Raw genomic sequence first — 11750 nt, forward strand, 5'->3', positions numbered from 1 at the left:
GTTAGAGATCGTAAGAGATGTTATATTGTATATATGCATCATCGTGTACTATATGTAGTAGCCTCGAATAGATATACGAAAACTTGTTCAACCAAGCACGGAGAAAGAGAGGTCACTTCTCTATGTTCATGATGATGGTGTGCAATGGTTCCCTCATTGCTATATGTAGTAGTTAGAGTCGAGTTGAATGGAAAACATAAAATGAAAATGAAACCCTAAATGTAAAAGAATTTAAGGGTAAACACAAAAGAAAAGGGGAAAACACAATATGAAACCCTATAAACCCTCCAAAACCCATAACCCCTTCTTCCAAAAACAAAAAAACAAAAACCCCAGCGCCTGGCAGGTGCTAGTGCATGGCTAACTTTTAGTCCCAGTTGGTGTCACGAATCGAGGCTAAAGGTCCTCCTGCCTTGGCGCCCCACAGCGGCCACGTGGAGCACCTTTAGTCCCGGTTCGTAAGACGACCGGGACTAAAAGTGGAGGGCATTAGTCCTGATCGTTTAGTCTCGGTTGCAGAACCAGGACTGATGACCCGTTTCCTACTAGTGAAGAGATAGATGCCTAGATGACACCCCAACGCCAAAGTGCTCAGGTTCATGGCAAAACTCTTCTGCCTTAGCAACACTGATCGCCACTCCGCCAACAATCAGTGGGACGTGAACGCCTGCACAGTGTCATGTGACATAAAATGATCTGCATGAGAATCACAGCAGCAAATCATGCTAGTAATGGAGAGTTGAGTAGCCAACCATGTATCTATATGTACGTACCAAGAAGATGTTGAAGTGGCCGGGGTCAGCGAGGTGCGCGAAGAGGTTGTCGAGGGGGCCCTTGCCGGTGTAGACGACTTGGAACCGGAAGCCGACGAAGGCGAGCATGGCGAGGCGACCGTTCTTGATCTCCTTGGTGCAGAGCACCATGATGTGCTCCGGCGAGCCGCGGCCCCAGTTGCCCCAGTCGAACCACAACCCGCCCGGGTACCCCACGTCCGGGGTGGGGTTCTTGCGGTTGGGGAACCGTGGCTCAATGTCCACGGATCCCGGGTTGAGGTAGTCCATCCACCGCCGGCCCTCCACCCACCCCATGAGCGCCATATAAGTCACGAACAGCGTCCATGGGTCCGCGAAGTACTCACGCTCGCCGGCCGTGTACCATGAGAACTCGTCCATGAAGCCCCACTTGTGCAGGACCTCCGGGACCAGGATCCTGGCTGCCGCCAGCATTGCCCGCCGGCCGTGCATCAGCTCCGCCTGCGCGAACCACCGCAGCGACTCCGACTCCGATCCGAATCCCAGAGGATCAAATACGAAGTCTCCCGGAAGGCTTAAAGAAAAAAAATACAACACAGGAATGTCAGAGACGAAATGAAATTCAGTGGTATTTTCCACGAACAAACGATGCATGGTAATGAAAATTGGGGAGCCGTGGCTCGATGTTGATGGACCCCCAGGTTGAGGTAGTCCATCCACCGCCGGCCCTCCACCCACCCCATGAGTGCTATCTGGGTCACAAAGAGCGTCCATGGGTCTATCTGACAGCCCCGATAGTTAAGCTGCTGTAAACCCTTGCTAATCATGCCAGGTCATCATAATTAAACTTTTACTAAACCTCACTTGTTTCAAACTGAGATCAAATTCAAATTCAAATAAGAAGTCAAATTATTATTTCTTCAAACTATCAAATAAAAATGTTCGATGGGTGGCAACTTTCACTAAGTAATTTTCATGCAACAACCAACAACTTTTGGGTTATTAAAAGGCCCCTAACCTAATTAAAATTGTATGAGCAGCAAAATAATTGCCGCTTCTCAATTTCTAAAAATAGACAAACAATTCCATTTAGCTTGAAACTTTCTGTGCATCTCTGGTATGTTACTAAGTATTTATGTACAAAGTTTGGACTAGAACAAACATCATTTGACATCTAAATCAATTGCAAAATCGGAGCTGAATAAGTTTGCACCAAAATGAATAAATGGGGAAAGCCCCTTGTGCACGTGGCCCATCTTTATCCCTGTTCCAGGCCCAGCCCATCTGGCCGACCTTTCCCTTTCCTCTCGCCAGAGGAGGAGGCAGAGCCAGACGTGGCGCACATCCATGGCACACTGGCCATGGTTGGCCAACACGTAGCCCCCCCGGCCCTATAAAGGCGTCCACCAAAAACCCTAGCACGCACTCGTCCAACCCCCCCTCGATCCCCCTTCGCCCCTCCCCACTCCTCATCTGGTCGTTTTAGAGCTCGAATTCGGTGTGATCACCGTTGCCTTGCCCTTATTGTCGTGGCCACCGCCATCACAGTCGCTCGGAGGCACGTCCTGGAGGGTCGCCGTGCTCGGCTTCGTCCGTTCCGGGGACCAGCTCAAGCCGGGGTGCTGCGTAGCCGGCGCCATGCCGTCTTCTTCAACTGGCCGTCACCAACTCGCCGTCGATGCCGTCGCTCTGGTTCACCCCGGCCCTCCCCGAGAACGCCAATGGACTCACCGTGAGCTCCTCCCTCGGATCCCCCTTTTCCCCTTTGATTTGTACGTCATAGGACGCCGTCACCGTCGTGCCCGAGTTTCCGTGTATGCGTACGTGTGTGCGTACTGCAGTTGCTCTGCCTCTTCTCCTTGCGAGCTGCTACTGCACTTAATTGTTGCGTGCCACTGCAGCTACTCTTCCGCGCTAGCTGCCGCTGCTCGGTTTTAGCTGCTACTGTTGCAAGCTACTGCCGTTGTTTTGCTCTGCTGCTTGCCGCCAGGCTGTTCTGCTTGCCACTGCCTGCGCTGCTGCTTTGATGCGTACCGTTGCTGTCCGCCGCCGCTCGCCGTTGCCGCCGCCGTCCCACGCCGCCTGGAGCCCGCACTCTTGCGTGCCCCGCAGCCCGCTCCTGCAGAGAAGTTTATCTATTCGAATAGCCGTCTCCCTCGGTAAAAGGACGATCCAGAGTTGTACCTCGACCTTAAGACAACTAGAATCGGATACTTAATAAAATACACCTTTTCAAGTGCCAGATACAACCCGGTGATCGCTCTCTCATAGGGCGACGAGGGAAGGATCGCCGGATAGAATTATGCTATACGATGATACTTGGTGAACTTACCATCTACTCTTTTCTACATGCTTCAAGATGGAAGCTGCAGCGTAGTCTTTAATAGGACTAGCTATCCCCCTCTTATTCTGGCATTATACAGTTCAGTCCACATATACTACCCCTTTAATTAATACCAATGCATATGTAGTCTAGTTCCTTGCTTGCGAGTACTTTGGATGAATACTCGGGATTGCTTTGCTCCCTTTTTTTCTCCTTTCTATACCTGATTGTCACAACCAGATGCTGGAGCCTAGGAGCCAGACGCCACCGTCGACGATGACTCCTACTACACCGGAGGTGCCTACTACTACGTGCAGGCCGCCGCCGACAGGAGGATCCCAGGCAGGAGGCCTACGCCTCTTTCGATTTGTATCCCAGTTTGTGCTAGCCATCTTATGACAACTTGTTTAACTTATGTCTGTACTCAAATATTGTTGCTTCCGCTGACTCGTCTATGCTCGAGGTCTTGTATTCGAGCCCTCGAGGCCCCTGGCTTGTAATATGATGCTTGTATGACTTATTTTATTTTTAGAGTTGTGTTGTGATATCTTCCCGTGAGTCCCTGATCTTGATCGTACACGTTTGCGTGTATGATTAGTGTACGATTGAATCGGAGGCGTCACAATCCGTGAAGTACTCGCGCTCGCCGACGGTGTACCAGGAGAACTCCATGAGGCCCCACTTGTGCAGGATCTCCGAGACCAGGATCCCGGCCGTGGCCAGCATCGCCCACCGGCCATGCATCAGCTCTGCCTGCGCGAACCACCGCAGCAACTCCGGCTCCGATCCAAATCCGAGAGGATCAAATCCAAAGTCTCCCGGGAGGCTAAAGGGGAATGGCAAAATAAGCATAATGTCAAAGACCAAATGAAGTTCAGTATGTATTTTCCACGAACGATGCATGGAGTATGAAATTGTGTTTAGACTCAAATTTGCCCCATATTCGAGCTGTATATGAGAGGTACCGGTCAGCCCAGACGTTTGAAGCCTGTTTGAGGCGCCCGTCTGAATCGAAATTTTGTGAGTGGTCAGTGACCGGACAGGCCGTCCGGACGTTTGAGAAGTTTTTTTTTTTTTGCGAAAAGTTTGAGAAGTGTTTAGCGCCCGGTTGTAGATGCTCTTAGTCATGAAATGATGAAAACCGTGGGCTCTAGTGCAGATTCTCTTTAGCTGGTCGCCCTGTTCGGATGGAGTAGTACCACTACCATGTTGCGTTGGTTCATCTTGGCCGTGGTCAAGTCACGTCGTTACGCCATTATTCATGTTTTCCTTTTGATGACATCGTTGCGCCATTGATTATGCGTTAACGACGCAGGGGCATGGCGTTACTGTTCCGTTTGTCATTAGTGGTGAGGAGACAGTTATATGAAAGCAAGCTGACTGAGAGACAGCTCATGGAGGGAGTTGGCTCATGGACTGGACTGCACACCAGCCGCAACAACAGGACTTCTTCCATTCGTGTGCCTGACTCTGAGTCTCTGGCAGACAGCAACCATCCTAGCTATCTATCCTAGGTTCAACTAGCCCAATAATAAGGGAATATCAATCTCTGAGTGCAGGCTCATCTATATCCGGTAAAAAAATCACAAATATTTTTTTAAAAATTGAATAAATCTATTTTTCATGATAGATAAATTGATGTGTGTGGTGGGTTTTGAATTTAAGATTATTTGAACATATGAGCAGATCTCAGTAAAAAAGATAAATTGGAACAGAATAGTACATAAACAGTAAACTTTATTACAAGCCTTAAATTTGTCTCTTTTACCGAAAGCTACTTAGATGTTCAAATGATCTGAAATTTTAAGCGGACCTCTCACATCAAATTAACTAGCACGCATCTTTTTTTTTAATTTTCTTTTATATTTGTTTTAAATTTTTTATTCAGCACGGATGCAGATGAGCTTAGGCACCAAATCGCTGCTCTCAATAATGAGTGCCAGCCTAACTCTCACTCCCCATGGGATAACGCAATGAACACGAGAGAGAGAAAGAAAATCCTCTCCTAAGTGGAGCCGTCCACACTAGTCCTCCCGCCCAAGAACGGCAGCCAGCAGCGGAAGAACGGCAAAGCCTGCCAGAAACTGAAACCGACGAGGCAAAGCCTGCCGCATGTTCCATGCGTTGTTCCTTGCTCGACGCGTGGAGCGTGGAGAGTAGGGCGCCCAGCCCAAAGATCCTTTGCCGCTTCTGTACCGTGTTTCCGTGCTTCTTTCTTGCACCTTTTCTCCTCGTGCCATTTCCGGCCCTTGGCCCGTTGCTCTCTCTTGCGGTCTGTCCCGGGGAAAGGCGTCAGTTGTTTAGCCTTTTCGTTTCGTCAACAAGATTAACGATCATCAGTTCATGGCGGCGCCGATGCCCGTTAGCCCTTTTTGTTGCGTGCCGACTTGATCTCTTCTCGGGTCGGTTACAGGACTAAACATGTGTTGGGGGCCGATGATGTGACCCTCCCTGCTAACGTACGGCCAACCATGACGGCGGAGGTACTGCTAGTGCGGTTCCTAAGGTTCGAAAGCGAAACATATTCTACGCATAAAAATAAAAATAAAAAATAAAGCGAAACATATTCTACAAAAAAAGGAAACATATTCTCTTCCACGCAGAAAAAAATGAAAAGAAAAAAGAAAGCGAAACATACGAGTGGAAGACGAATTCGTTGCACGAGTGATCCGGTCAGGCGTGAAGGGCTAGCTCGAGGATAGGAGAGGAATATGCAGCCAGATGCTCTTCGCTAATCCGGCCATGACACGCAGTTGTAGATAGAATAATAAACAAAATGCAGTCAGTGACACGGTGGGAGGACATCACTCTTCTTCGCGCAATCAGCCTGCTCCCCTGTCTCCAAAATACTTTTAACTCTGGCAGCTGGCTTATATTCTGTGCGGAAAGCATGATTCTTCATTGTTGCTCAGGGCTGTTTGGTTCCAATAAGTCACCTGACTTATAAGTCAGGTGACTTAAAACTAGTGATTTATAAGTTATGCCTGTTTGGTTGTCATCTGACTTATAAATCATCTGAGCACACCTTCCCATCTTGCTTTTTTATGTAAAGATAGTGAGACCCATACAAAAGAGGATGACTTATAAGTTTTAAGTTGGGGTGGAGCAATTTATGACTTATAAGTTGGGGTGACTTATAAGGCCCTGTTTGGTTCATAAGTCCTAGGACTTTTTTTAGTCCCAACTTATAAGTCCTAAGTCCCTAAAAAGTCCTTACCTGTTTGGTTCCTGGGACTTATAAGTCTCTATAAGACCGTATTACAACTATAAGTCCCTATAAGTTCCTCCTTGAGAGTCTTATTTCATAAGTCCCAAATGCCCACTTTAAGTCCCTATAAGTCCCTCCTATTTGGTTTAGATGGGACTTATAGGAACTTATTTAAGTCCCTAGACCAATAAGTCCCTAGAAACAAACACCCTCTAAGTTGGGTCTGTTTGGCAAAATAAGTCACTTTTTTTATTTTTCGAATTATAAGTTGGTGACTTATTTGAAATCAAATAGGCCCTCAATGCCATCGACTAAGTTGACTCTATTTTATTTTATTTTTTATTTTTCATTGTTCTTGAAATAGCTCACTGTCCATACCAAACGGTGACTACGTTGACTCTACGGTTGTGTGCATTCTCGAGACCATTCCTACTCCATTTTGTAAAGAAAAAGGTGAGTGCATTCCACACACTGAGTTTCTTTTTTTAATGGAAATACTCATATTCATACCATCACCAGATACAAATACACCCGAGACGAGCAAATACGATTTGGATAGTTGTCCCATCCATAACACATATAGCCCCATGATACAACTTAAAATTACAACCAAGTCCTTAGTAAGCCGCAAGACCTGCCCGGTCTCGGGCCCGCGAAGAATGCCGGCCATCACGGAAAAAAGAGGCAAACCCGACATCCAGCACACCAAAAGATGCAGAGCCAACCTGCTGCCGACGCTGCCTCCCAAAGAGAAAGCAACGGATGACCGACGACTCTTAATCGTACATAGAAGAGCCGATGAGGCATATCTCAGGACTCCCGATGGAAGGAGCCTAAGCATTGTCGTGCAAGAGCCTCCTCCCGGGAGCGGCGGAGCGCAAGCCGGACGACGATTTCCTCCTCAGGGCCGCGTGGGATGATCACGGGGTCGACGGATCTAAAGATGAAGGACTCGAATCCGCTGCCTGCCATGCCAGAGACGGTCGAACACCGCCGGAGATGAGTTTGGGGGCGGAGGGGAGTGTACGTAGTGAAGTGGTTAGGGTTTGGTCCGGCGAGCGGATGTGAAGGAATATATGTGAGGTCGGATGGGCCAGCGTGAACCGGGTCCAACATGACGAATGCGTCCGGATGCCTCCATATCCGTTCCATATTTGGACTGGATATAAGAGGTGCCTGTCAGCACGGACGTTTAAGATCCGTTTAAAGCGTCTGACTGTGTCAAAATTGACTATCCCGAGCGTTTAGACAGTGTTTGGTGTGCCCGGTTATAGATGCTCTAAGTGGAGCCGTCCACACTAGTCCTCCCGCTCAAGAAGACTAGCCAGCAGCGGCAGAATGGCAAAGGCAACCTGCATCTGCATGTCCCATGCGTTGTTCCTTGCTCGGCCCGTGGAGCGTGGAGAGTAGAGTGCCCAACCAAAGATCCCTTGCCGCTTTTGCATCGCCTTTCCCATGTCTTCTTCTTTCTTGCGGTCTGTCCCGAGGAAAGGCGTTGGTTGTTTAGCCTCTTCTTTCCGTCAACAAGATTAACGATCATCAGTTCATGACGACGCGTGCCGACTTGATCTCCTCTCGGGTCGGTTACGGGACTAAGCACGTGTTGGGGGCGACGATGTGACCCTCCCTGCTAACGTCCGGCTAACCATCACGGCAGAGGTTGGCATGGCTCACCTCATCTGTGGTGTGGTGCGGTTTTGTAAGGTTCGAAAGCCAAACGCATGACCTCGTTTCTTTGGTCCTGTGAATAACTGCATGCGATTGCTTCTAGAATCGTCGTGCCGACCCGGGCAGGTGTGGACGGAACGGATGGATGGATGCGAAGGCTCGAGGAGAGGAATGTGCAGCCAGATGCTCCTCGCTGGTCCGGCCGTGGCACGCAGCTGTAGGACAAACAAAATGCAGTCGGTGACACGACACGATAGGAGGAGGACACCACTCTTCTTCGCGCAATCAGCCTGCTCCCCTGCCTCCAAATTAACTGGCAGCTGGCTTATATTCTGTGCGGATAGCTTGATTCTTCAGTGTGGCTCAATGCCATCGACTACATTGACCTTATAGCTGTGGTGAAAATTGACGAATCTGGCTCTTTCCTAAAAACTAATAAATGCGCACGTGCAACACACGTTCATATTTAAGCAATATATTAATTGTACGCGGATATTAAGTATATTATTATTTGTGTGTTAATAGTGCAATATTTGGTATGATATTAATTGCACGTTAACGCTCGTCATTGGAGCAGTCTAGGTCGTTGGATTAACTTAGTTCGATGGTCGAGATCAGTTGGATCTGCCTCTTTAGGTCTTTTTATATATTGATATAGATATAGATATAGATTTGGCACAAAAGAACCCAACTCAAAAAGGCTTTTCCAAAATTCTCCGCACATGACGCCGAGAGCGTCATGCAAATGAGCCATTTGTGGATTTCTTTTTTGACCGGGTTCGTTTTATGCTAAAGTTTCAAAAAAGCATCAGATTTGTCCATTTTCACAAGGTTGTGTGCATTCTCGAGACCATTTCTACTCTGTTTTGTAAAAAAAAAAGTGAGTGGATTACGCACCGATTTTTTCTAAATGGAAATATTCATATTCATACCATCACCATAAAGATACAAGCACACCCCCGACACGATCTACAAGTAATACGGGTTGGACGAACCAACCTGTGGTTGAGTTGGTTAGATGACAATGGTATCTCCGGCCCATCAAGATTTAAATTCTGGTGCTCGCATTTATTCTGAATTTATTTCAGAATTTTCAGCGGTACACGTTTAGTGGGAGGAGACGTTCCCGTCGAGTATGATGCGCCTACGGTGACTTTGTAAAATCTTAAGATGATATGCCGGCTCAGTCTCTCGGAGGTGCTCATAAGGGTAGGATGTGTGTGTGCGTTCACAGGGATGAGTGTGCGCACATATATATGAGCTCTTGTGTCTATACCGTGTTAAAAAAAGTAATGCAGGTTGGACAAGTGTCCCATCCAAAACACATATAGCCCCATGATACAACTTAAAATTACAACTAAGTCAACTATATCACGCCAAACATCACCTTCATCGGTTTGCAGGTAAAGGCGCAGAGGAGCACCATCGCACCTCTTGCTTTGTGATATGTCTCAAACGTATATGTTTTTCCATGCTATTATATTATAAGTTTTGAATCATTTTTATATTAATTTATATTATTTTTTGTACTAACTTATAAATGAGTGTTGAAAGTCAATTGCTGTTTTCTGCATGATTTTGTTTTTACAGAAAATCAATATCTACGGAGATCAAAACCCCGAAAGATTTAATATGATTTTTCGCGCCCCAAAAATTCCAGAAACTGTCAAGATCTTCCTAGGGGCAATCAGGGGCCTCACGCGGCCAAGGGCTGACCCGCATCAGGTGCCGTGTGGGCCTCTTGTGCACCACTTTCTGTCCATTCTCCCGCCTACAAATTTCACATTTGACAAAATCCTCAGTACCAATTTTCTTTGATTTTTTCGGCGCTGCAAGTTTTTGTTCCCAGGAGGTCCAATCTGAAGGCCTGTTCTGGCAACCTACCAAAGAGAGAATCCATCACCAGAGGCTAGATAACAACCATGTTGCCTCCTTGACCATGCATGAGTAGTTCCTTTAATACCTTAGGATCCATAGTAATAGCTAGATAGCATCATCTCTCCCCCGATCCGGAGACCACGTTGGCAGAGCGAGCTATCGCGCGGGCGAAGGGGTTCGGAGAAATTTCCAAATTTTTGCCCGTGACTATATATAGCCCGACCCTGTCGGTCTGAACGAGTGGAACAACTCGGTGGCACCGAGATGCAAAACTGTATACAGTTATTGCAACTCGGTGTGACCGAATGGTTCAAATCGGTTGCACCGAGATCGAAAACCTAGATCAACTTAATGATCTCGGTAGGACCGAAAGTAGGGTATCGGTCAGACCGAGAATCATAAAGAGGTTTTGGAAGTTTAAGTCTATGACGAATCGGGGACTCCGAGCGCTCCTCACACAGAGTGGTTCGAATCTGACTTGATCAAATTTTGTGATGTAGCATGAATAGAGTTTGAGACGAGAAAAGTATAGATAGCTAGAGGAGGTTCTTAGGCATTCTTGTCCATCCACTTGGCAAAAGGAAATAAAACCAAACAATCAAAACAACAAGTGGATGTCCTCGAATGAGTAAAATATGCAACCAGCATGCTCACACAATAAAATGGCAAATGAAATATGTGACAAGGCATGCACAACCAATTCTAGCATCTATCAAGCAATTTGTGATGACAAGGTCATCTATATATGAGTATATTGACTTAGGAGTCAAGTGAGAACACTTGATCATAGGTCATACTCATCGTTTAAGCTCAAGTGGGGTTACCACTTTTACATAAAGTATTGTTGTGTTCACATCTTTAGAGTTGCTTTAGCTCAAGTCTTAGAGTAAAGCTCCCCCTAGATGTGATATCCCCCCCTTAGAGGGATGAACTAACCTCGGGTTTTGTCGATGATGACTTCATGTAGATGTTGAAGATGTGGATGCTCAATGTTGATGTAGATCACTTGGAGCTATCCATTTGAGTGAATTGCACTTTCAATACCTACATGGGTTAGTCCCACAAGGAACAAACAAGGATATCCATAGACATAGAGTGATGCACACACAAGATGATGTCCATGAAAACTTTTAGGTTACCTTGTCCCTTGTCTTAGCAACAAGAGGGTTTGTGACTCCTTGAACTAGTGCAAGATGTGGAAGTTGATTGCACTTGTTCTTGCCAAAATGATAAGAGTGAAGTATGTTGGCGGAGTCACCCTCAAGAACTCTCTAGTTCTTCTTCTTTTGGATCCACACCATCTTGATGGGAATCCTTGGAGTTGTAGTCATACTTGATGAAGTGGAACTTGAAGTAGTCTTGGTAATCCACTTGACTAAGGTCTTAGGAGCTTCTTCAAATGCATCAATTTCCTCTTGAAGCTTGTCCTTGCGTTTTTGCTTGTAGTCTTGTGGTGGAAGATCATCTTGAGCTTGTGTCCCCTTGAAAGAAGTATCATACTTCTCTTGTTGAGGAACAAACTTTGTCTTGGGGTATTGATCTTCTTCCCACTCAACTCCATTGGCATTGAACTTTCGTTCAAAACCAACACCTTGATTCTTCCGGTGCATTCCTTGCTTGCGCACAATTTCCTCGAATTGCTTACTCCCGGCAAGGCTTTTGTACACTCCTTTCTCTATAATTCCCTTCAATAAGCTATTTTCTTGCTCAAGTGTAACTTGGCTAAGAGAATCATTAGTGGAACCAAGAGAACTACTAGAAGCAACAATATTGGATTTAACATGATCATTGTTACTGCTAGAGGAAGAATCTTTCTTGTTCTTGTTACTAGACTTGACTTGAGGCATGTAAGTGGATAAGAGTAAACGCTTGGCAATGTAAGAAGAACTTTTCTTGCGAAGATCGTCATTGATTGCTTTTA

The 11750-nt window shown here is 46.5% G+C and overlaps 1 protein-coding gene across 1 annotated transcript; it reads right to left on the reverse strand.

Annotated features, from left to right (window-relative positions):
• Positions 1–649: 649 nt before the first annotated feature.
• Positions 650–1322, reverse strand: LOC125507070 (photosystem I chlorophyll a/b-binding protein 6, chloroplastic-like). Its single transcript, XM_048671759.1, has 2 exons — positions 774–1322; positions 650–667 (listed from the first exon to the last, which is right to left on the reverse strand). The coding sequence occupies exons 1-2, from the start codon at positions 1242–1244 to the stop codon at positions 650–652; spliced, it is 489 nt and encodes a 162-aa protein (XP_048527716.1). The 5' UTR covers positions 1245–1322.
• Between the last annotated feature and the right edge of the window lie 10428 nt (positions 1323–11750).

Source organism: Triticum urartu, chromosome 5, assembly GCF_003073215.2.
Source record: "Triticum urartu cultivar G1812 chromosome 5, Tu2.1, whole genome shotgun sequence".
Classification (NCBI taxonomy): domain Eukaryota; kingdom Viridiplantae; phylum Streptophyta; class Magnoliopsida; order Poales; family Poaceae; genus Triticum; species Triticum urartu.